The sequence below is a fragment of the Entelurus aequoreus genome, linkage group LG20, assembly GCF_033978785.1.
Source record: "Entelurus aequoreus isolate RoL-2023_Sb linkage group LG20, RoL_Eaeq_v1.1, whole genome shotgun sequence".
In the NCBI taxonomy this organism is placed as follows: domain Eukaryota; kingdom Metazoa; phylum Chordata; class Actinopteri; order Syngnathiformes; family Syngnathidae; genus Entelurus; species Entelurus aequoreus.
In genome coordinates this window covers 34,466,592-34,492,696 of record NC_084750.1, presented here as the reverse complement: position 1 = coordinate 34,492,696, position 26,105 = coordinate 34,466,592, and the positions used below count along the sequence as shown (strand labels likewise).

Sequence of the window (26,105 nt, the reverse complement as noted above, 5' to 3'; positions counted from 1 at the left end):
AAACCCCCCCCCCTCTCATTTAGGAATGGGGTCATAAAAATCCCTTCCCTGCTGTACTTAACAAGCTGATTTTAAATTGACCATGTATTAAAACAAGGCCGTGCTGCAATATAACTTGCTCACAATGACATTGTTATCATTATATATTATTCAAAAAATACTTAATTTTTTAAAATAAATACGTAAAAATACAAATAAATTAATTGAAAAAACATTTGTATTATATTATCTATATCATTTCTATAATCAATAGTTTTTTTTAATAGGCGTTTGCCCATCTGACTGTATGTATTGCACTGTATGACAAGAAATAAGTGCAATTCCTGTAATAAATACTGTATGATATACATTGTTACATAATTGTCAGTTTATTTTATATTTTAACAAAATTTATTGTAATTTTATTGTTTTGAGCAGGGGTCCCCAAACTTTTTGACTCAGAAGCCGCATTGGGTTAAAACAATTTGGCCGGGGGCCGAGCTGTGTATATATATATATATATATATATATATATATATATATATATATATATATATATATATATATATATATATATATAGCGCACTTTCCGCACGCGATGATGTCATGTTATCAATGAGAAAATGCATTTTTAGACAATATGATTTGCCTGAGCAGCTAGGAGACACTGTGAGTAGCAAGCGGTACAAAGTGGATAAGAAAAGACAAAAAAAAGTTTTTAAAAAATTATTTTTTTAATTTTTTTAAAAAAAAATGTATACTTGGGACTTCCCGCGGGCCTGATTTTGGACGCTGGCGGGCCGGATCCGGCCCACGGGCCGTAGTTTAGGAACCCCTGGTTTTGAGCATTGATTTAAGGGTGAAAGCATAAACTATAATCCATACTTTTGGTAGTGAGGTTTTTTTTTTTTTTTTTACATATATACTGTACATTTTAAAAAAACATACACAAAATATGTGATTTCTGAGCGATAAAGCAAATTTGGCACATAAAAAGAAAAAAAAAATAATAATTGAACACTTTTCTTTCCATAATAATATGAATTACTGTAGGATTTTGGAAAACAGTGCCCAATAAAGGGGAAGCAAGATATGTTTAAAACCAGGTCCAAGGATTAGATAGGACATGAGAACCACAGAGAAAAGGGAATTTACATTAAAAAAAAACAAAGTGCTACAAACCAGTCCAGGCATTATTCATATTCTTCTATCACAAACATTCATTTTGAAGCTTTCCAATACCATAATTGTGTACTGTATTCAAATCCTGACTCATTGCACAGGAGTATAATTAAATACTGTATCAATATTGCAAAGAAAAGGGAAACAAAGTGAGGACGACATGCAAGCTTGTATGCTGCCTCTTTGTGACCGGGCAGCGCAACGTAAGCTATAACGCGTACAAAAAGAAATATTAAATCTATCAATGCTTCCATTTAGACAGCATCTACTGTACATCGTGTTGAATAAATCACCTACTTTTACAGCCGCTTCACCACAAATGCATTAATTGTCATGCATGTACGCCACTGTGCATGTATTAAGCTGCAACCTCTCACGATAAAGTGTGACATCACTGCATGGCAGCTATGAAACAAAGCAATAAGCAACACATTTTCAAAAAAAATTAACAATTCTACACTATTTAAAAATGTTTTAACATTTGGTCTTTTAAACGGGTATGGATCTCTTAACACTTGCAGTAACACGGATAGCAGCACACGGTTTCAACATGGCACAGTTTTTGCACCCCTCCTATTGTAAATGGATATTGTACATACTTGCTGGAGTGTTAGCACACAGTGGGCCACGCTCGCGTCGACATAAGCGGTCGTCGACATCAACCGCCATGGAAAGCCCAATTTAAGAGCAAGAATGGGCGATAGTAAACATGTGACAAAGCCTGTTATTACAGTGCAACCCGTTTATGTCGACGCTCCCTAAACTGGCTAGCACAAAACCAAACTACTCATTGACTGCACATTTACTAATTGTTCCACATAGATGGGTTGTCACATTAGATGAGCTGGTGACTTTAGACGGGTTGTCACCTTAGACCGGTTGTCAACATTAGACGGGTTGTCGCCTTACACCGGTTGTCACGATAGACAGGTTGTCAACATTAAAAGGGGGGATATCTTAGACGGTTTGTCACATTAGTTGGGTTGTTAGATTAGTTGAGTTGTGACATTAGATGGGTTGTGACATTAGATGGGTTGCGACTTTAGACAGGTTGTCACATTAGATGAGTTGTTGACATTGGTACGTAATGATTTGGTCTACATAGATGGGTTGTTGACATTTAACCGGTTGTCGAAATTAGACGGGTTGTCGACATTCAACCAGTTGTCAGCATTAGATGGGTTGTTGACATTAGACAGGTTGTTGACATTAGACCAATATTGTTGAAAATAGACGGGTTGTTGAAAATAGATAAGTTGTAAAAATATGTAGATGGGTTGTTACTCAAGACAGGTTGTTGACATTAGATTGGTTGTTGACACTAGACAGGTTGTCTCATTAGATGGGTTATGACATTAAACATGTCACATTAGACAGGTTGTCACTCTAGATGGGTTGTTGACATTAGGCAGGTTGTCGAAATAAGACGGGTTGTCACCTTAGAACAGTTGTCACAATACACAGGTTGACAACATTAGACGGGTTGTCACCTTAGACAGTTTGTCACATTAGACGGGTTATGACATTAGTCGGGTTGACACAGATGGGTTGTGACAGACAGGTTGTCACATTAGATGGGTTGTGACTTCAGTCGGGTTGTCACATTAGATGGGTTGTGACATTAGACAGGGTTGTAACATTAGATGGGTTGTGACATCAGTCGGGTTGTCACATTAGATGAGTTGTGACATCAGTCGGGTTGTCACATTAGATGGGTTGTGACATTAGACAGGTTGTTGACATTAGATGGGTTGTGACATTTGACAGGTTGTCACATTAGATGGGTTGTGACATCAGTCGGGTTGTCACATTAGATGGGTTGTGACATTAGACATGTTGTCACATTAGATGGGTAGTGACATTAGATGGGTTGTCACATTAGATTGGTTGTGACATTAGACATGTCACATTAGATGGGTTGTGACAGACATGTCACATTAGATGGGTTGTGAGATTAGACGGGTTGTGACATTAGACATGTTGTCACATTAGATGGGTAGTGACATTAGATGGGTTGTCACATTAGATTGGTTGTGACATTAGACATGTCACATTAGATAGGTTGTGACAGACATGTCACATTAGATGGGTTGTGAGATTAGACGGGTTGTGACATTAGACATGTTGTTACATTAGATGGGTAGTGACATTAGATAGGTTGTGACATTAGACATGTTGTTACATTAGATGGATAGTGACATTAGATGGGTTGTCACATTAGATTGGTTGTGACATTAGACATGTCACATTAGATGGGTTGTGACAGACATGTCACATTAGACGGGTTGTGAGATTAGACGGGTTGTGACATTAGACATGTTGTTACATTAGATGGGTAGTGACATTAGATGGGTTGTCACATTAGATTGGTTGTGACATTAGACATGTCACATTAGATTGGTTGTGACAGACATGTCAACATTAGACATGTCACATTAGATGGGTTGTGGCAGACATGTCACATTAGACGGGTTGTGACATTAGACATATTGTCACATTAGATGAGTTGTCACTTTAGACGACTTGTTGGCATTAGACAGGTTGTCACTTTCGATGAGTGGTGAAATTGAACAGGTTGTCACATTAGTTGGGTTGTGACATTAGTCAGGTGGTCACATTAGACGGGTGGTCGACAGACCGGTTGTCAACATTACACGAGTTGTCACGTTAGACAATATGTTGACCTCAGACAGGCCGTCAAACTAGACGGGTTGTGGCATGAGATGTGTTGTTGACATTCGGGTTGTCACATCAGTTGTGTTGTCGACATTAGACGGGTTGTCAACATAAGCGGGTTCCACTGTATTCGAGTGACTTAAAACTCTTTTGTCACGGCACCAAGACTGTAAAAATCAGTTACACTCTTCAGTTTTAGTTTGACTCTTACTTTGCACTGAACAGGAAGTCCCAATCTGCACCTAGACGACACACTGTTGTCGTTCCACGCCGCTTAGCAATAGTGATGAAGTTGACACTATTACATCACATCTGAACATATACTCACCATTTTTTCATTAAAATTTGCATCTCAAATTTAGTGTGGACAAAAGCAGACATCAACTTAAGCGGGCACTCTTAAGGAATAGGAAGAAGAGGGTTCACCGGGACTTGATGATTTTGGTCGACACTGTCACTTCACCTATGAAAAATATGTAAATATTAGTTGGATCACAGCAACACTCATCAGTATTTGGCATCCAGTGTGTGTATTTGGTCACATGGGTGTGTAGCTGCGAGCAGTAGGGATACACATTATCACCGCTACTCTTTCCATGTAATTAACTCGCTGTGATGGATTCCGATGCGGCGCGCGGTTACGGCTCCCAGTCGTCGTCGTGATGCTGCGAGGCGATGATGACGACCACGGTGAGGATGGTGCAGAGCACAATGGAGGCGATGCCCACGGCCAGGCTGATGAAGGAGAAGTTGCGGGCCTCGCGGGAAGCGATCTCCGCCGTCACCATGTCCCCTCTGGCGATCGCCGTACGCACCTGCGGCGGGGAAACGTTAGACTGTTACGTGAACCGCAAGACGCACGAGAGGGATGGATTTCACCGAGCGTGCGGAAAGAGGCCACGCCACGCCACATTGCAGCGACACGCCAAAGTCATGCTCGGGCCTTGTCAGCTCCAATCGCCACAGAGTCAACTGAGCAGAGTGAGCGAGCCCACTGGAGAAAAAAAAAAGGAAACAAGCCCCCGCAGTTGCTCCCTAAATGGTGCTGTTATGTAACCTATCTGTTGGCTGCATGTGGACCTGCACAGTCGGCTGCTGTTACACAGGCACCGACCCACCAACTAATAACAATAATAATACAAAAGCGTACCACATCATACGTCAATTTGGTACAACACGACAAAGTATAAAATGATAACAGCTTATTAATTTACAAGGTGTGCATATGATGTATAATATACCAGAAAAAGGGATACAGTACAGTAACATGAATTAATCATTTATTTTCAATTGTAACTTTTACTTCGAAAAATTCTATTTATAAATATTTGTGTTTATATTAATGTTTATATTCTATTTTCTTAATAATTACACTTAAACAATACTTTTTTAATAATAAAAAACCTTCTTGTATAATATATGCATATTATATGCATATACTGTATTTTATGTCCATACTTTAGGGCAGACCTGGGCATTCTGCGGCCCGCGGGCCGCATCCGGCCCTTTGTACGTCCCTGTCCGGCCCGCGTGAGGCCAATTATAAATTACAAAATACATTTAAAAAAGTATCTATTTCGAGTGTGCAATACAACGGTGCTGCTTTTGTTTTGAAAAGCGTTATTTGTATTACTTCCGTGTGGATGTATGCTTGTGCGCGCAGCGGCAATTACAAATACAAAATAAATTTAAAAAAACATCTTTGTCGTGCGTGCAATACAACTGTGCTGCTTTTATTTTGAAAAATGTTATATGTGCGTATGTCCTGTGAGGGAAGGCGCACAGCGACAAGTGATGCCCGGTTATCCCCGAGACGCTAAAAAGAGAAAAGTTGATGACGAATGGCGTGTTTTAAAAAAGACATGGACTGCCAAGTAAAGGTAAAGCCGTGTGCTTATTTGTGGTACACACGTTGCTGTGTTTAAAGAATATAGTGTAACGACCTGCTGAAGTAGATGTTGTCTTCTTGAGTTGCGTAAATGAGGAGCGAGGAGACGTGCGTGTGGAAGGAACGAGATTTGTTGAGCTGTGTTAGTATAGCTTGCTCAATAAAAGTTTAAAAAGAGCGTCAGACTTGCTGTGCACTTCTTCTGGACGCTACAATTGGTGTCAGAAGTAAAACTTTGCGCATACTGCACTGTTTGTGTGCTACGTCATTGGGAGGTACGTGCCACGTGAGGAGCTCGCCGCAAAGAGAGAGAGAGAGAGAGAGAGAGACAGAGAGAGAGACAGCGTTTACAGGTGCAGCCACGCTGCTTGCCACAGGGGAATTCCGCCCTCAATGAAGACTCCCAGGTTTGATGGCAAGGCGAACTGGGAGGCATTTCATCCCACTTGTGACATCAATTGTAGCGTCCAGAAAAAGTGCACACCAAGTCTGATGCTCTTTTTAAACTTTTATTGAGCATGCTATACTAACACAGCTCAACTTATCTCGTTCTTTCCAAAAGGAAAACCAATCCTCAATCCTCATTTCCGCAACAGCAACACTTCCTCCTTCTTCGCCAATCACCTTACAGGCGTGCTACGTTCACAACAAAGAGCATGCAGGATAAAGTGACATAAATTGAAATTTTTGTATTGCAATATAGATCAGGAAGTGTTGTGTAAGAAAGTGTTAAAATAAAAATAAAAATAAAACCATCAAAAGCCATCTGCTTTTGAATAAAAATAAGTTAGGTTAAATGAAAATATTATTATTATCTATTTTACGGTATATCAAAAATAATGAGCAAAATTTAATTGAAATATTGTCGGTGTGGCCCTCCAGCAGTGCTCGGGTTGCTCATGCGGCCCCCGGTAAAAATTAATTGCCCACCCCTGCTTTAGGGACACCCTGTATAAATTGCATACATAATAGAATGTTTTTTGTTTGTTTGTTTTTTCAAATTGATGTTCTGAGTGTAATGTGTTTGTATTTTATATTATGTATGATTTTCTGGATTAATTTGAATTATTTTTAAATAATACATTATTTAATGTATTATTTGATTATTAAACCTATGATAATTAAATACAGGACTTGCGGGACACTCTATAATAATAATCATTTATAATTATTTATTTTTATTTTTTTTTAAATAATACATTATTTAAATTATTATTTAATCTATAATAATTCACGGAACACCCTCTATTAAGTTTCATTAATTTTCCGTGCTGGATAAGTCTTTACTAATTATTAATGAACATATTATTTATTTTACATTTTAAACAATTATTTAATTGTTAGTATTTTTTTAAATAATTTAATAAAAGTTTTTTGTATAGCTACATATTTGTGATTAAGTTTCACATTTTGTACAGCCTAATGTGTGTATGTTGTATGTCCAGACTTGAGGGGGCACTCTGTATAAATTTTAATCATTTCCTTAATCAATAGACGGAAGGAACTCAATATCCCAAAACATACCACATCAAAAACCCAAAACCCAAAACCAGTGAAGTTGGCACGTTGTGTAATTCGTAAATAAAAACAGAATACAATGATTTGCAAATCCTTTTCAACTTATATTCAATTGAATAGACTGCAAAGACAAGATACTTAATGTTCGAACTGGTAAATGTTGTTATTTTTTGCAAATTATTAACTTAGAATTTAATGGCAGCAACACATTGCAAAAAAGTTGGCACAGGGGCATTTTTCCCACTGTGTTACATGACCTTTCCTTTTAACAACACTCAGTAAACGTTTGGGAACTGAGGAGACCCATTTTTGAAGCTTTTCAGGTGGAATTCTTTCCCATTCTTGCTTGATGTACAGCTTAAGTTGTTCAACAGACCGGGGTCTCCGTTGTGGTATTTTAGGCTTCATAATGCGCCACACATTTTCAATAGGAGACAGGTCTGGACTTCAGGCAGGCCAGTCTAGTACCCGCACTCTTTTACTGTGAAGTCACGCTGTTGTAACACGTGGCTTGGCATTGTCTTGCTGAAATAAGCAGGGGCGTCCATGATAATATTGCTTGGATGGCAATATATGTTGCTCCAAAACCTGTATGTACCTTTCAGCATTAAGTTACCCATGCCTTGGACACTAATACACCCCCATACCATCACAAATGCTGGCTTTTGAACTTTGCGCTTATAACAGTCCGGATGTTTTTTTTCCTCTTTGGTCCGAAGGACACGACGTCCACAGTTTCCAAAAACAATTTGAAATGACTCAACCGCTAGTTGAGACTCATCAGACCACAGAACACTTTTCCACTTTGCATCAGTTCATCTTAGATGAGCTCGGGCCCAGCAAAGCCGACAGCGTTTCTGGGTGTGGTTGATAAATGGCTTTGGCTTTGCATAGTAGAGTTTTAATTTGCACTTACAGATGTAGCGACGAACTGTAGTTACTGACAGTGGTTTTCTGACGTGTTCCTGAGCCCATGTGGTGATATCCTTTACACATTGATGTCGCTTTTTGATGCAGTACCGCCTGAGGGATCCAAGGTCCGTTATATCATCGCTTACATGCAGTGATTTCTCCAGATTCTCTGAACCTTTTGATGATATTACGGACCGTAGATGGTGAAATCCCTAAATTCCTTGCAATAGCTCGTTGAGAAATGTTGTTCTTAAACTGTTTGACAAAGTGGTGACCCTCGCCCCATCCAGCATTTCGTGGAAGCTGCTTTTATACCCAATAATTGCACCCACATGTTCCCAATTAGCCTGTTCACCTGTGGGATGTTCCACATACGTTTTTGATGAGCATTCCTCAACTTTCTCAGTCTTTTTTGCCACTTTTGCCAGCTTTTTTGAAACATGTTACAGACATCAAATTCCAAATGAGCTAATATTTGCAAAAAATAACAAAGTTTTCCAGTTCGAACGTTAAGTATCTTGTCTTTGCAGTCTATTCAATTGAATATAGATTGAAAAGGATTTGCAAATCATTGTATTCTGTTTTTATTTACCATTTACACAACGTGCCAACTTCACTGGTTTTGGTGTTTTGTATAATTTATGTATAGTATATGTCCAGACAATAGGAACACCCTGTATAAATGACATTAATTTCCTTGTCTGCCATGCTTCTCTTGTCCTATGTCTCCCGGTCCACCACAGAGGTGATAATCTAGCCATCTATGTGTCGTCCATAAAAAAAAGGTAATAATCTCACACCCACCTGCACTGCTTTGATGATGGCAATGATGCCAGTGGGCCAGAAGCAGCACACAGTAGTGAGCACAGCGATGGGCAGGTAGTCATGTGGAGGTCTGCGGTCCATTAAGGTGATGTTGGGCGGCATTTGCATGGGATGAATCTGACCCGGTGGGATCGCCGGGTGGCCTCCTGTGGCTGGCATGTAGGGTTGTCCCTGGAATGGAAAAAAGTATTTTATTCAAAGGTGAATTTTATTTACAAATATACAAAACATGTACGGTAATTTGACCAATCAGTGGACATTGTTAGAACTAGCTTCATCCTATTTATAACATAGTGGTTACTCGACAGTGATAGTCCCAATATGTTTTTTTCTTCCTCCAGAGGTAATTTGTATTTAATACAGAACAGTCACAGGATTGCGAAATATAAGGTCTCAAACTCTGCTTAGCAACAAGTCATCAGAGACAACAATCAAAACAATTTCGCAGATCTATGTTATTATTGTACATCGTGTCCCTTAAGTATATATAAGTTCAAGTTAAAGTACCAGGGATTGTCACACACACACACTAGGTGTGGCAAAATTATTCTCTGCTTTTGACCCATCACCCTTGATCACCCCCTGGGAGGTGAGGGGAGCAGTGGGCAGCATAAAATGTATACATTATACAAAAGAAGTAAAATATAAATAGTATTTAATTAAATAATATAATACATTATGAATTGTTTTAAACAATTAAAATAGTGAAATAAAAATACTTATAAAATGTTGTAAACATAAGTAAGCGGGTTAAAATAAATACAAATATCATATATATATTATATATAATAAAATAAATAAATAAATAAAGTAACACATTAAAAATGGTATAAACTTGAAAGATATTACATGATTCATACATTAAAAGTAAGAAGCTATCTCTATTATAACAATTATTTAACTACACATTCAAATTGAACAATATGCATTTTTGCATCCAGACTTTAGGGATGTCTATACACAATACTGTATATGATATGTGTACACTATACCAAAGAGCTACTTTAAAACATCATTATTAGTTAAATTAATAATACAATCAATTATTAATTATATTACAATACTAAAAAAATACTGATGCATGTTTTGTTTTTTGTTTTTTTAAATATAATTTTTGTGGGTTACTTGTTTGGAAGAGAGAAAAAAAAGAACATTTGACATGTGTTTAATAGTATTTCTAGACAGTATATGTAAAAAATCCAATAAACAAATGTTTACAAATAAATAAAAATAGAGTAACAATAAGTAATAAGGTAAAATAACGTGTGTGTGTGTGTGTGTATATATATATATATATATATATATATATATATATATATATATATATATATATATATATATATATATATATATATATATATGATTGAGACTTTTATTTAGTAGGTTGCACAGTGAAGTACATATTCCGTACAATTGACCACTAAATGGTAACACCCGAATAAGTTTTTCAAGTTGTTTGAGTCAGGGTCCACTTAAATTGATTCATGATACAGATATATACTATCATATATACTATCATCATATATATATATATATATATATATATATATACACACACTATAATAATATAAACATTCTGAAAAAAGAAAACATTCATAATCATATAAACTACAAAACTATTAAACAATTGTTACATTAAAATGAATAAATGCCTTATTATTTAGATAAACATTTAAGTTGTATAATGTGTATTTTTGTCTGTATGTATCCAGACTTTAGGGACCAGTGGCGTGCGGTGAGGTTAATGTCTGGTGAGGCACGACTGCATCATCACAGTCAAATTTACAAACATATGAACCTGCAGTGCAGGTGTACCTAATGTTGTGTCCCTGCGGTCGTTCGCGGCTCCTGCAGCGCGAGCATCGTTGTTTTTGCACTTTTTGGCTTCTTGTTAAGTGACTTTTTTTGGGTGGATTCGGTCTTGCACGTGGAGGGTTTGGGTGTGGGCTTTGGTTGGTGTGGCCACGGTGCTCCCGTCGGGCGGTGCATTCTGCGGCGGAGGTGCTTGGCACCAGGAGGCGGGGTTATGATACGAGCCTCACACAGTGTGTCTCCGCAGCAGATTTATGATCGCTCAGCACTAAAAATACGTTACACACGTACAGTTGTTGACAAAATACACTGTACATTATATACCTCAGCTAACTAAACTATGGAAATGTATAATATAATTCATATAGCAATACGGTCTCACTGCACAGCAGGCCAGCAGTTAGCCGAGTCGCAATCCATGGTGAGGCACAAGTGCCTCAACTGGCTGCTGATCACCACACCGTCTCTTCTCAGTATTTGAACGGCAAATGTGAAAATAAAAATAAAAATAATCTAAAACTGGTGAAGTTAAATGGAAAATAACTTTAGTATAATCACTGGATACATATAACAATTGAATTAATTTTTTTTTCTTTTTCTTTCCATGATGGCAGGTGAGGCCCCGCCTCCCCTGCCTCTAGTGACTGCACGCCACTGTTAGGGACGATACAAATACTGTATATAATATACATACATTATACAAAATCCAATATTACAATACATTATGAATTACTTGAAATACTAGAATAAAAAAAAATTAAAAATAAGTAAATAAAGAAAAATAAGTTTATATATATATATATATATATATGTATATATATATATATAAGTATCACAAATGTATTGCGAGATCTCGCAAAACATTTTTTTCCCTCCATGTCCCTTAAGGGGCTCCGTATGTGTGTGTTTATATAGTATATATAATAATATAAATATAATATTCTGAGAATAATACATTAATAATTATATAACCTAGAAAAATATTAAATTAATACATTAAAATACATTAAAAGAAAACTAAGTAAACAAAAGTAAATAGGTAAAAAAATTATTACACTGTTATATATATACCGTGTATTTATATTTGTTATATATAATAATTATGTATAATAGTAAAAAATACAAATATTCTGAAAATAATACACTAATAATTATATAAACTAGAAAAATATTAAACATATTAAATACATTAACAAGAAGAAATTATTTCTATAAAAATGGTTATTTAGATACACACCCTCGCTATTTTTTTGTTGTTAAAAGGGAAACTTTAATTGATATATCACTTTAGACAATAAGAGAGTAGATATACCTCATGAAAGTATATGATAAATAATAATAAAGCACTCACCGACGCCATAGGGTACACAGGAACGTAAGCTGTGCACGGCTGCAGCTGCAGAGGGTATCCAGGGTGGAGGTACCCCACAGGGGGATGTGGTATGGTTCCTCCTGGGCCCTGAGTCTGGACCGTGTAGCCCTGTGGAGCCCCGGGGGGTCCCATTGTGTTACAGTGGAACTGAGTCTCTTGGAGGTATCCCTCTGCGCCCGTGGGTGGCGGCAGTGGGGGATAGCCGGACTGAGCGCTGGGTGCCATGTTGGCGTGTTGAGGTACGTTAGGGTCTTGGGGGTATGGAGGGGGCTGCATTGTCTGCCGGCTGGAGTCTTCGAGGCCTTGGAAGGGAATGTAAAATTATAGTTTGTATTTAATAAATTAGGTATTATTGTCTTTTATTCATTTGAATTATTTAAAAAAAAATTGTAATGGATTAATTTTAATAATTTTTAAATAATACATTGTTTAATTAGCATTTAACCTACAAGACATGCAGGACACCTCCCATACGTGTAATCCTTTTTCAGTACTGATAGATCATTGCTAATTATTCATAAATAGTTTAATTGTGTTTTGAAAATGTTAAAAATATATTAATATTTTAGAATAATTAAATTCAATTAAAAGTTTTCATATAATGTATACATATTATTTTAATTCCATACTTTATGGACACCCTGCATAAATAAATTACATATATAATATTTGTTTGGTTTTATTTGTTTTGGACATGAGTCACACTTTCACATTTCAACCTCTCCAAAAAGGAGTAGGAAGAAGCAAAGCTTATTGAATCAATGGCTGGTCATTTGTTCACTTCCTGTGTTTACAAGCGACAATTTGCAACAAATAATAAAACATGTGTTGCAAAGATAGTGACTAAAGTAAAGGAAAAAAAATCAAATTAAATAAATACCGTAATATAGTTACATACTTAGCAAGCCTGGCAGTAGTCCCCCTTCCTACCAGGAATACCAGACGTTTTAAGGTAAACAGAAAGTCCAAAACCAAGGGAGGGTGGAGGGAGGAATGGCGGAGGCTTGCTAAACTGTGCCCCAGCCTCAAAGGGCCGGCCAACAGTCCAGGCCATGTACCCCCAGTCAGCGGGGTAGAGCCAGGTGTCGGCGGCGGGTGGAACACCGCCGTATCTGGTGAAGGGGAGCACGAGAAGCGCACAATTAACACCCCAGTACTAGCAGGAAGCCACGCCCAGGTCTAGTGCGCTGCTGCTGTCGGCGCAGAGGACGTTCATGGACTGACCACCGTTGCGGCCGACGAGGAGGAGGACGATAAATGCCAGAGGGGCATTTCTGCTGCAGGAGAGGACGGCGAGCGCCAGACGGGCGCTTCTGCAGCAGGCGAGCACGGCGAGCGCCAGACGGGCGCTTCTGCAGCAGGCGAGCACGGCGAGTGCCAGACGGGCGCTTCTGCAGCAGGCGAGCACGGCGAGCGCCAGACGGGCACTTCTGCAGCAGGCGAGGACGGCGAGCGCCAGACGGGCGCTTCTGCAGCAGGTGAGGACGGCTAGCGCCAGACGGGCACTTCTGCAGCAAGCGAGGACAGTGAGCGCCACAGGGGCGCTTCTGCTGAAGGAGAGGACGGCAAGCGCCAGACGGGCGCTTCAGCAGGATGCGAGGACGGCGAGCGCCAGACGGGCGCTTCTGCAGCAAGCGAGGACAGCGAGCGCCAGACGGGCGCTTCTGCAGGATGCGAGTAAGGCGAGGGCCAGAGCGGCGCTTCTGCTGAAGGAGAGGACGGCGAGGGCCAGACGGGCACTTCTGCTGAAGGAGAGGACGGCCAGCGCCAGACGGGCACTTCTGCAGCAGGCGAGGACGGTGAGCGCCAGAAGGGCGCTTCTGCAGCAAGCGAGGACGGTGAGCGCCAGAGGGGCGCTTCTGCTGAAGGCGAGGAGGGCAAGCGCCAGACGGGCGCTTCTGCAGCAGGCAAGGCCGGCGAGCACCAGACGGGCGCTTCTGCAGGAAGCGAGGACGGTGAGCGCCAGAGGGACGCTTCTGCAGCAGGCGAGGACGGTGAGTGCCAGACGGGCGCTTCAGCAGGATGCGAGGACGGTCAGCACCAGACGGGCACTTCTGCAGCAGGCGAGGACGGCGCGCGCCAGACGGGCACTTCTGCAGCAGGCGAGGACGGCGAGCGCCAGAGGGGCGCTCCTGCTGAAGGAGAGGATGGTGAGCGCCAGAAGGGCGCTTCTGCTGAATGAGAGGACGGCCAGCGCCAGACGGGCGCTTCTGCAGCAGGCGAAGACGGCGAGCGCCAGACGGGCGCTTCTGCAGCAGGTGAGGACAGCAAGCGCCAGACGGGCGCTTCTGCAGCAGGTGAGGACGGCAAGCGCCAGACGGGCGCTTCTGCAGCAAGCGACGACGGTGAGCGCCAGAGGGGCGCTTCTGCAGCAAGCGAGGACGGCGAGCGCCAGACGGGCGCTTCTGCAGCAGGTGAGGACGGCTAGCGCCAGACGGGCACTTCTGCAGCAGGCGAGAACGGCGAGCGCCAGACGGGCGCTTCTGCAGCAAGCGAGGACAGTGAGCGCCACAGGGGCGCTTCTGCTGAAGGAGAGGCCGGCAAGCGCCAGACGGGCGCTTCAGCAGGATGCGAGGACGGCGAGCGCCAGACGGGCGCTTCTGCAGCAAGCGAGGACAGCGAGCGCCAGACGGGCGCTTCTGCAGGATGCGAGAGGCGCTTCTGCTGAAGGAGAGGACGGCGAGGGCCAGACGGGCACTTCTGCAGCAGGCGAGGACGGTGAGCGCCAGAGGGGCGCTTCTGCAGCAAGCAAGGACGGCGAGCGCCAGAGGGGCGCTTCTGCTGAAGGCGAGGAGGGCAAGCGCCAGACGGGCGCTTCTGCAGCAGGCGAGGACGGCAAGCGCCAGACGGGCGCTTCTGCAGCAGGCGAGGACGGTGAGCGCCAGAGGGGCGCTTCTGCAGCAAGCAAGGACGGCGAGCGCCAGAGGGGCGCTTCTGCTGAAGGCGAGGAGGGCAAGCGCCAGACGGGCGCTTCTGCAGCAGGCGAGGACGGCAAGCGCCAGACGGGCGCTTCTGCAGCAGGCGAGGACGGCGAGCGCCAGACGGGCGCTTCTGCAGGAAGCGAGGACGGTGAGCACCAGAGGGACGCTTCTGCAGCAGGCGAGGAAGGCGAGTGCCAGACGGGCGCTTCAGCAGGATGCGAGGACGGTCAGCACCAGACGGGCACTTCTGCAGCAGGCGAGGACGGCGCGCGCCAGAGGGGCGCTCCTGCTGAAGGAGAGGAAGGCGAGCGCCGGACGGGCGCTTCTGCAGGATGCGAGGAAGGCGAGGGCCAAAGAGGCACTTCTGCTGAAGGCGAGGATGGTGAGCGCCAGAAGGGCGCTTCTGCTGAATGAGAGGACGGCCAGCGCCAGACGGGCGCTTCTGCAGCAGGCGAGGACGGCGAGCGCCAGACGGGCGCTTCTGCAGCAGGTGAGGACGGCAAGCGCCAGACGGGCGCTTCTGCAGCAGGTGAGGACGGCGAGCGCCAGACGGGCGCTTCTGCAGCAAGCGAGGACGGCGAACGCCAGACGGGCGCTTCTGCAGCAAGCGAGGACGGCGAGTGCCAGACGGGCGCTTCTGCAGGCGCTTCTCCCCAGCTGCACAGCTACTCATAGGACACCCCCCACCCCTCAAGGGACGGATCTCAGAAGTCCACAGAAAGGCCGACAGAAGACAGGGATGGGTGGGAGAGAGCTTGAGGAGTGGCTGAAGAACGTTTCAATGTGGCCATCAGTGCCAAAATCTAACAAGTAGAATGATCCAGCACTGATGGAGGGACCCAGGTGGAACTAAATACAACTAATTATTGAGAATCAGGTGTGCTGACAGGACATGGAACAGAAAGTAAAGGTGCTTCAAAACTCAGAGACCAAACAGGAAACACTGACAAAACAAGAGCACCGTGAAAGGAAGTGATTCTAAATGTCTTTTTCTGGCTTGCTCTCTTTTGTCTTGTCTTGTCTAAACTTTTTTTGAAGCCTCTTTCTTTGCGCTGTCCTCATCAGACATGGAATTGATTAGCTGGATTCTCGACTCTATTGACAAAATATTTTCGACGAGGAAAAGAGGTTCTGGGGAGCCTGGCTGCCCTGATGGAACCTGGGACAAATGGAGAATCATGTGCCTCTCAGTCCTTTCCATCGAGGACGTGGAAGACATCTACCTATTTGGAACCATGGTCGCGGGGCACCTGCTGATTGGGCTTCGCATTGCTCTGGTGTATCGTAAAATTCGTAAGACGATGGCAGCCACTCAAAGAGCTCAAAGGCTGTTCGTCGCAATGGACGGATTGGGCCGGGCTGTGGGATCACAGTCTGGGGCGATTTCTGAACTGAATCGCGAGATGGATCCCATCATGGAGAAGCTTGCTGTAAAGGAAGGATTGGACATGAGGGCCAGCATGGACATATAGAACAGGCAAGCCATTGTAATGCCTGCTCGACAAAAAACAAAAATCCTTATCTACGATTTGACTCCCCCGAATGGCCTTGAGACAAGAACAGGCTGTTCTGTAATCATCCCCTGAGGAATTTCAAAGATGGACGCTTTTGACCTCCCTCCCTCCTCCCCACCTCAACGAGACCTGGGAGTCGGACTTTGCTTGCATTGCATGCAGAACGACTCTGGGCTCATGAACACTCCTTCACTTCACCCAAAAAACTATAGGCATATATACCAACACACTCCCCACCCAACGCCCTCACCACCGCTTAATTCCTCTTCGGGGTTATGGACGGCTGAGTAGCGCTTTGTAGCAGCAGGCCGGCCTCCAGGACCCTAAATCCCCCCCTCTGTTGCGAGTTGTTGTGATTATATGTAACAAGTTTATGTGTGCTATGCTAAATGAGGTTTTTCCCTTGGACTGAGTCTGGACCCCCTCCCGAGGGTCCAGCCTTTGACTGATATTTTTTACTCTTCCCCCCTTTCCCAATATCACCTTTTTCCCACCTTTTTTAAGGAGCGCCGTAAGTGGCTGATCCGTTGCCGGTCCCGTCTTGTCTCCCTGTAACGTATGTCTGCTCTTAGTGGGACTGTGCCGAAAATGTAATTTCAGTTCTTATGTGTCTTGTACATGTTAAAGAATGGACAATAATAAAGCATCCTGAATCCTGAGAAACTAGCAATAACACTAGACAGGAATTAAAACACCAAAACACAGAAAAACCCAAACATACCAAACTGTCAGTAGCAAGACTGACACTTTCAAGTTAGTTTTTAGCTAGCAATTAGCACACCAGTTGTCAGCTAGCAGTGAGTGCGGCAATAGTCGGCTAGTTATTAGCACCTAGCTGTCAGCTAGTGAGTAATGCGGCAATTGTCAGCTACCGATTAGTACACCGTTTTCGGTTAGCGATTAGCGCGCCAATTGTCAGCTAGCGATAAGTGCGCCGGTTGTCAGCTAGCGATAAGTGTGCCAGTTGTCAGCTAGCAATTAGCACACTGTTTTCAGCTAGCGATAAGTGCACCAGTTGTCAGCTCGCGATTAGCACACTGTTTTCAACTAGCGGTTAGCGCGCTTGTAGTCAGATAATGATTTGTGTACCAATTGTCAGCTTGTGATTAGAGCGGCAATTGTCAGCTTACGATTAGTGTAACAATTGTTAGCTAGCGATTAGTGTGCCATTTGTCAGTTAGCGATAAGTGCGCCAGTTGTCAGCTAGCGATTAGTGTGCTTGTTGTCAGCTATAGCGATTAGTGTGCTAGTTGTCAGGTAGCTATTAGTGCACTAGTAGTCAGTTAGCAATTAGTGCGCTAGTTGCTACAAACCCTACAAAACTAAACATCCATCAGCATCTCTGATATGCTCGTCCTCCCTTTGTGATTCAGTGAAACAGGAAATGAGCGATGGTGTTTGGGAAAGGATGAGAGGGTGAAATAGTGGGGGGACCCACTTGAAGGGACTTACAGCAGAACAGCTGAGGGGCGACTACGTGCACTTAAAGGGCCACATTTACATAATAGTCCTCTATCACACACACACACACACATGCAGGGATAGGACAGAAGGGTTTTTTAGGGCATCTAAAATTAAGTTTGGTGATTATGTGGTATTTTAATTATTGTGCGTATAATACTGTTGAAGTTTTCAGGGTAATGTATATCATATAAATAAATGATATACACATATTTGTTTTATTTTTAACTAAATTAAATTTCTTTTTTTTTGTATTTATATTATTCATTTTTTTATACATATATTTTTATATAAAATATTTTAACCACTGTAATATTTATTTAAAAAAACAGTACTTATTTTACATAAATTAAAAACTAATTACTATAATCTTTTGGATAGTGTATTTGATATTGATGTGGTATTTTAATTATTGTGCGTACAATACTGTTGAAGTTTTCAGGGTAATGTATATCATATAAATAAATTATATACACATATACATCTTTTATTTTTTAATTAAATTACATTTATTTTTTTTCTATTCATACTATTGATTTTTTATGCATCTATTTTTGTATTAAAAAAACTGTATTTATTTTACATAAATTAAAAACTAATTACTATACTAGTATATATATATATTAGTATACGCTAATTACTAATAATTGTGCGTATAATACTGTTGAAGTTTTCAGGGTAATGTATATTATATAAATAAATTATATACACATATACATTTTTTATTTAATACAATTAAATATATATGTATAATTAAATATATTTAATTTAATATTAAATTAAATATATTTTGATATAAAATATTTTTAACCATTGTATTATCTATTTTTAATAAAACAGTATTTATTCAACATAAATTAAAAACTAATTACTATAATCTTTTGGATAGTCTATTTAATATTTATATTATTTAAAAAATGTATATTTAATGTCTTTGGGTTATAGAAGTGTTAGGGTTTTATACAATTATATGAAATCATAGCAACATTTCTATCAACATATTTATACCGCTTGTATCATATTATATACTATAATTTGAATTTTACAATATGTCTGTAATGCATTGTCTGTAAAAATATATTTTAAAATGTATGCCTTTTTGCCTGTAAGTGTGCTATATTGAAGACAATGCATGAGTCATTTTCTCATGTTTGATGACAATAATGAATATCAGTTGTTATGTGACAAAAGTCGGAAATGTAGTAAGGCCGTGATGATGTTTCTGCTTAGTGGGCACCCACGCATCATGTTCAGTAGAACTGCGCACCACGGAGATGCTGACAAATGGGTACCTAAAAGCACTAAGCCAATAAAGCCATACGCAAATATTATTAGCTGCATCGGATTCGCAGAACTATGGAATCATCTCACCGTGTTTCTCCGACATGTCCTTTAGTGGCTTGTCCAGATAAAAAAAAAAAACCTCCCACTGATGCGCAATGGTGCACTTTTAGTCCGAATGCGCGCAGGCCATCCTCAAGATGTCCTCATCTTTAGCGAGCGATCTGTCTCTGCGTGCGTCTAACGAGATTTCTCACTGGCACGTCGCGGAATATTAAATCAATCTGACACCCAGCGATGCTTGTCTTAAAGGCGCAGGCACGCAGCTGCAACGTCCAATCACAACCAGTACGTTTTTTTTTGTTTTTTTTAAAGGCAGGGTTTGGATTGAACGTTAACTGCTGATTTTTTTATATGGCATGGTCCTTTTTTTTTTCTTTTTTTTTTAAATTAGTGGATACATTTTTTTTAGAAATGTGATTCACAGCCATATTTCTAAAGCAAACCTGGGCAAATTAAGGCCCGGGGCCATTGAACTTTTCAATCTGGCCCGCCAGACATTCCCAAATAATTTTTTTAGATCTTTAAAATGGAAAGTGTAGCTGCCATTATGCAGTGATGTTTTCTAATGACCGTAAGTCTTCAACTATACCAGGGGTCGGCAACCCAAAATGTTGAAAGAGGCATATTGGACCAAAAATACAAAACAAAAATTGTCTGGAGCCACAAAAAATGAAAAGCCATATTACATACAGATAGTGTGTCATGAGATATAAATTGAATTAAGAGGACTTAAAGAAAACAATGACCTCAAATATACCTACAAATGAGGCATAATGATGTACATATAGCTAGCCTAAATAGCATGTTAGCATCGATTAGCTTGCAGTCATGCAGTGACCAAATATGTCTGATTAGCACTCCACACAAGTCAATAACATCAACAAAACTCACCTTTGTGCATTCAGGCACAAAGTTAAAAGTTTGGTGGACAAAATGAGACAGAAAAAGGATAAAACACGTCCTAGGAAGTCGGAGAAAGTTATATATGTAAACAAACTAAGGTGAGTTCAAGGACCGCCAAAATTAGTAGGACAAAACGGCGCTCACCAAATACTCGAATCAGTTAAGCATGTTTAATACAAACAGTGTGATTTATAACAATTAGGGAGGTTTGTGTCATGTTTGTCCTCCTACAAAAACCATACTAAAACAAAAAAAATATTTTTTCCCCCTCATCTTTTTCCAATTTTCATACATTTTTGAAAAAGCTCCAGAGAGCCACTAGGGCGGCGCTAAAGAGCCGCATGCGGCTCTAGAGCCGGTTGCCTACCCCCGAACTATACAAAGTATTTCAATGGTTGGAATCTGCACTTTTGCATGATATACTAGTTACTATGGTAATCTAATTAGTTACTATGGTAATCTATACTAGTTACTATGGTAATATATACTAGTTACTATGGTAATCTAAGTAGTTACTATGGTAATCTAAGTCACAGCAGCTCAGACGAGGCACCAAGCAGTGTGGGTGGGGAGCGTTTCCACAGAGTGTTTCCAGAGCGGCCAGCCTGAAACGCGGGTGTCAGGGACAGACGCGGAAGTAGATTTTTGCAACAAAGTTCTAAAACTTAGTGATATATCAGATGTATCAGATTGTAGGTGGGATTTTTTTACCCTTCGCGTTCATATTTCACTGTGTTTGTCGCATTTTTGTTGCCCTTTGCTTTATTGTAAAATATGTGGATGGAGAGGGTGTGTGACGTTCATATGTTGTCAATATTCAGTGTTTTATCGGTCATAGTTAATATTGTAAATCACACATTTTTTATTTTCATGTACTTTCTGGGTGTCTCATTCAGTAAAAAATGTTTAAATTCCATTCCGTTTTTTAAGGTGGTCTGTCATAACGTTTCAATCAGACATTATTGTGAGGTTTTGTATTAGTGTTCCTAAAAATAGATATACCGGCCCCCAGACACATATTTTTCTCTAAATTTGGCCCCCGGGTCAAATACATAAACGGTCCTTTGTATATGGACGAGTCGCCAGAAGAAAGCCATTTCTGCGCAAATGTCAGAAAGTATCCCGCTTACATTACGCCAAACAGCACAGAGACAAGCCTCAAAACTTCTGGAACAAAGTAATTTGGAGTGATGAGACCAAAATTGAACTTTTTGGTCACTCGACCATGCAGCCCATTTTTCTTCAAGTGCCTCTTTATTGTGCATCTTCGAACAGCCACACCACAATTTTTCAGAGAGTCCTGTATTTCAGCTGAAGTTATTTGTGGATTTTTCTTTGCATCTCGGACAATTTCCCTGGCAGTTGTGGCTGAAATCTTTGCTGGTCTACCTGAATCCCTCATTGTCCACTTCTTAATCAGCGTTTGAACACTGCTGATTGGCATTCTCAGTTCCTTGGATATCTTTTTATACCCCTTTCCTGTTTTATGGAGTTCAATTACCTTTTCTTGCAGATCCTTTGACAATTCTTTTGCCTTCCCCATGACTCAGAATCCAGAAACATCTGTGCAGCACTGGATGAAAGATGCAATGGTCTGTCAGAAGCCCAGAAACTCACTGACCTTTTATACACACACATTAATTACAAACGAACATGTCACAGGTGAGGATTGGAACTTTGATTAGCCATTCAAACCTGTTTGTGTCAACTTCTGTGCATGTTATAAGATCAAAGTCACTGGGGTATGTAAACTTTTGATCAGGGTCATTTGGGTACTTTCTTTTGTCATTTTGATTTAAAAAGAGTAAACACAGTTGTTTGCCAATAATTCATAAATAGCTTCACACAACCATTAAGCATGAGTGGAAGAAAGTTTTTTGTGTTATCATTCATATTCTCTGAAGAATGGCCAAAAAATCATAAATTCTTCCAGGGTATGTAAACTTATGAGCACAACTGTTCATGTGCTTTGTGGACTTGGAGAAGTCATTCGACCATGTCCCTCAGGCAGTCCTGTGGGGAGTGCTCAGAGAGTATGGGGTATCGGACTGTCTGATTGTGGCGGTCCGCTCCGAGAGAGTTTCCTCCGTCAGGTGGCGGGGCTCTCCCTTAGAGATAGGGTGAGAATCTCTGCCATCCGGGAGGAGCTCAAAGTAAAGCCGCTGCTCCTCCACATCGAAAGGAGCCAGATGAGGTGGTTTGGGCATCTGATCTACCTGTAGAGGTGTCAAGGGCACGTCCGACCAGTAAGAGGCCACGGGGAAGACCCAAGACACTATGTCTCCCGGCTGGCCTGGAAACGCCTCGAGATCCCCCAGGAGGAGCTGGACGAAGTGGCTGGGGAGAGGGAAGTCTGGGCTTCCCTGCTTAGGCTGCTGCCCCTGTGACCCGACCTCGGATAAGCGGAAGAAAATGGATGGATGGATAATCATCTTCTGATTTAAGGACTTATTTAATTATTTAATTATTTCACAATTTGATTATGTCATGAGTTATTCACAATTTGATTATTTCATGAGTTATTCACAATTTGATTATTTCATGAGTTGTTCAAAAAAGTCATGATTTATTTATTTTACGATTTAATTCATTATTTCATGATTTAATTATGTATTCACATTTTTGTTATTTCATGTTTTCATGATTTATGGGTTTATTTATTTCATGATTTAGTTCTTTCACCATTTAATTGTTTCATGAATTATTTACGTATTTATTTAATCCACAACTACAATAATTATTTTATGATTTGATTCATTATTTCCCAATTTGATTCATTATTTCATTATCTCTTCAATTATTTCATAATTCAGTTAAATATTACACAATTTAATTGTTTTACATTTAGTTAATAATATTAAAATTGTATTATTTCATGATTTAAGAACTTATTTATTTCATAATTAAAAAATGTTTCACAATTTAATTATTTCATTCAATTATTTCATAGTTTAATTATTCATCATTTATTTATATAATTGGCTAATTAATTGTTTCAAAATGTAGTTATTTCTTGATTTAATGATGATGATTAAATGACTATGGTTGAATTATTTCATGATTATGCAAATATTTTATGATTTAATTACTTTACTGTTTAAGTATTACATATTTTAAGTATTTCATGATTTAATTATTTCACAATTTAATTAGTTATTTTATAATTTAAGTATTTCATGTTTTTGTTATTTATTAAATTATTTATTAAAACTTATGTGGCAGGGCTTCATGAATTCACTTTATCTGTGAAACCCAGCAGTCAAAGTCATAGAATACTTTCACTTGTTTGTGGAACTTGGACCAGAGAAGCGGAGGAATGCTGGTCGATACCCAGGTCTGAAAATGCGGAAGTAGTTTCCTGTTAGCCCCACCCACTGACTTTGATGCGTGAGTTTGACAGACAAAACACTGTACATTCATGAAGCGACAGGGTTATAAAATAACTTAATAATTATTAAATAATGAACTTAATAATTAAATCATGAAATAACTAATTAATGAACAAAATATTTTTTATACATTAAGAAATTATTAAAATGTTTTTATAAAAAAATACATACAAATATTTTAAAATATACACGTGAGTAAATTTTACGGTAAAATTTATTCGACTGACCAGTCAGTTTTTTTACAGTAAAATCTACAAACATTTTTTACATTGTACATAAAAAAATAAATAAACCATCAAATGCATAGGCAATTGTGTAATAATATCACTCACTGTTAGAAGTGGCCCTCTGAGGGCAAACATAACTGCGATATGGCCCTCAATTAAAATGAGTTTGACACCCCTGATGTAGGGTATGATATAATGTTGCAATGTGCATGCCGGGCCACTAGATGGTAGTGTTGTTTTAAAAAAATAATAACAATAAATTAAACTAAATAAAACAGCAAAAACTGTAATTAATTAGAAAAGTTAATGTCAGTATTAAAGGCTGTTTTTAATTAAATGTATAGTGTATACTGCTATAGGCCTTTTTACAATTTAAAAATATCAATGTGGCACCTGCATCCTTCAAAAAAAAAAAGTATGGACTCCCCTAAAGAGAAAACACAAAGTGTTCCACTTATTTAAGTTAAATTCATTCGTAGGTTTCCTTTTATTTAAAAAAACTGATGCAGATGTCAAAGCCCCGACACTTGACAAGCCAGATTAGGGTTTATCATAAAAAAATATCACTGCAGTGAGCTGATATGAAGTGTTCGCCTGTCTCTCAGTGCGTGTAGAGGGAAGCGGTAAAGACGATGTCCCTCCTAATGGCAAGGGACGCTTTCTCCATCTTGCTTCCCAGCACGGAGTCGCCCACGATGCGGGCGGCCTGGCGCACCTCCTTCAGGACCTCGTCCAGACGCTGGATGCAGCGGACCACCGTGCCTTCCTGGACGTCTGTCAGCTGGGCGATCTCTGCGAAGGGCTGTGGTGGTGAAGGGATTCGAAGAAGAGACAAAATGTTGTTTGATTGGTGCATCCATTTTTCCAATATGTTCATTTTTTCCCCCCAAAAGGAAATAGGGCCTGCACGGAGCTCACCATGCCTCTGGCCCAGCAGTACACCACTTCGGTCAGGCCAAACTTGAACTGGCCCACAAATTCTTCTGCAGTCTGTGATAACCCACAATCCCTCTGGAGCTCTCCGATACGCTTGGCCACCGATAACACCCGATCGGTAACCTGAAAGGAAACATAAATAAGAAGAGGAGGTGCGTGAACAGGAAAAAAACATACTTTACATGTCAGTGAAAATACGAGAGAAGCTGTTCTAAAGATGCACTTTGGCTTCAGCTAAAACTTGGTCGCTGGATTGGTCTTGCAGCGGGACCGTGCCTTAAGCCTTAAGGCATAAGAAGAAGCAGGTTAAGATCCTGGAGTAGACTAACCAGTGTCTGGTCCTTAATCCCATAGATCCTTGGTGTCCAAACTAAGGCCCGCGGGCCAAATGCAGCCGGCTGGAGTCTTCGGTGCGGCCCGCGACACATCACAAGTTTAACAAGATAAATGGCCCGCTGTGCGTTTTTCCCTACATTTTGTCCCCTGTGTATTGATTTAGAGCAGGGATGTCAAACTCATTTTAGCTCAGGGGCCACATGGAGGAAAATCTATTCCCAAGTGGGCCGTAATGGTAAAATCATGGCATCCATCATTTAAAAATAAAGACAACTCCAGGTTGTTTTCTTTGTTTCACTTTAGCCAAAAATAAAACAAGCACATTCTGAAAAACGTACAAATCACAAATAATCCTTCAAATTTGTTGAAAATTCTGAGGGAATTGGTGCAGTTTCAAAAACACAATGAGCTCAGACTTGGTCTCAGTGTATCTACAAAGCCAGCATTCAACTTTAAATCACAGTCTTTCTGGGATTGAACAAAAAACACATGTAAACTCTTCTAGGTATCAAATACGTCCACGTATCAATCCAGTGCTAACTCAACAAACCGTAAGAAACGGAGGTAAAAACTATTCAAAAGGGTTAAGTTCACTTTTCTCGTGTTTGACTGAGACATTTTGGGGCAACAAGGGTGCCAAATGACGATGTGTTCGAAGCAGAAGACATAAAACGACAGGTTTTAAGTTTCATGTGGCTAGAGGAGGAGGAGCCACAGTCCCCCTTTACTGTGTACCTCTTGCTTGGCACCGGTATAAACCATTTGCTTGCCTAACAGAATTGCTATTGTGACATCCAGTGGACACATTTAGAACAGCAGTTTCTTTCGTTAAAAAGAAATAAGCAGCTCATTTTAATACTCGGCAAACTCATCACGCTGGTCGGATAAAACCTGTTGATCAGGCCCGCGG

General features: G+C 40.6%; 2 protein-coding genes across 2 annotated transcripts in view; both read right to left on the bottom strand.

Annotated features, from left to right (window-relative positions):
* Positions 1–735: 735 nt before the first annotated feature.
* Positions 736–19,615, bottom strand: prrt1 (proline-rich transmembrane protein 1). Its single transcript, XM_062029994.1, has 4 exons — positions 19,432–19,615; positions 12,144–12,466; positions 8,960–9,151; positions 736–4,652 (listed from the first exon to the last, which is right to left on the bottom strand). The coding sequence occupies exons 1-4, from the start codon at positions 19,445–19,447 to the stop codon at positions 4,476–4,478; spliced, it is 708 nt and encodes a 235-aa protein (XP_061885978.1). The 5' UTR covers positions 19,448–19,615; the 3' UTR covers positions 736–4,475.
* Positions 19,616–24,323: 4,708 nt separating this feature from the next.
* Positions 24,324–26,105, bottom strand: part of skic2 (SKI2 subunit of superkiller complex) — a 36,141-nt gene continuing 34,359 nt past the window's right edge. The window contains exons 28-29 of the mRNA XM_062029993.1: positions 24,842–24,982; positions 24,324–24,725 (exon numbers count right to left, since the gene is read on the bottom strand). Coding sequence (XP_061885977.1) covers positions 24,525–24,725; positions 24,842–24,982 — 342 coding nt within the window. The 3' untranslated portion in view covers positions 24,324–24,524. The remainder of the gene's footprint in view (positions 24,726–24,841; positions 24,983–26,105) is intronic.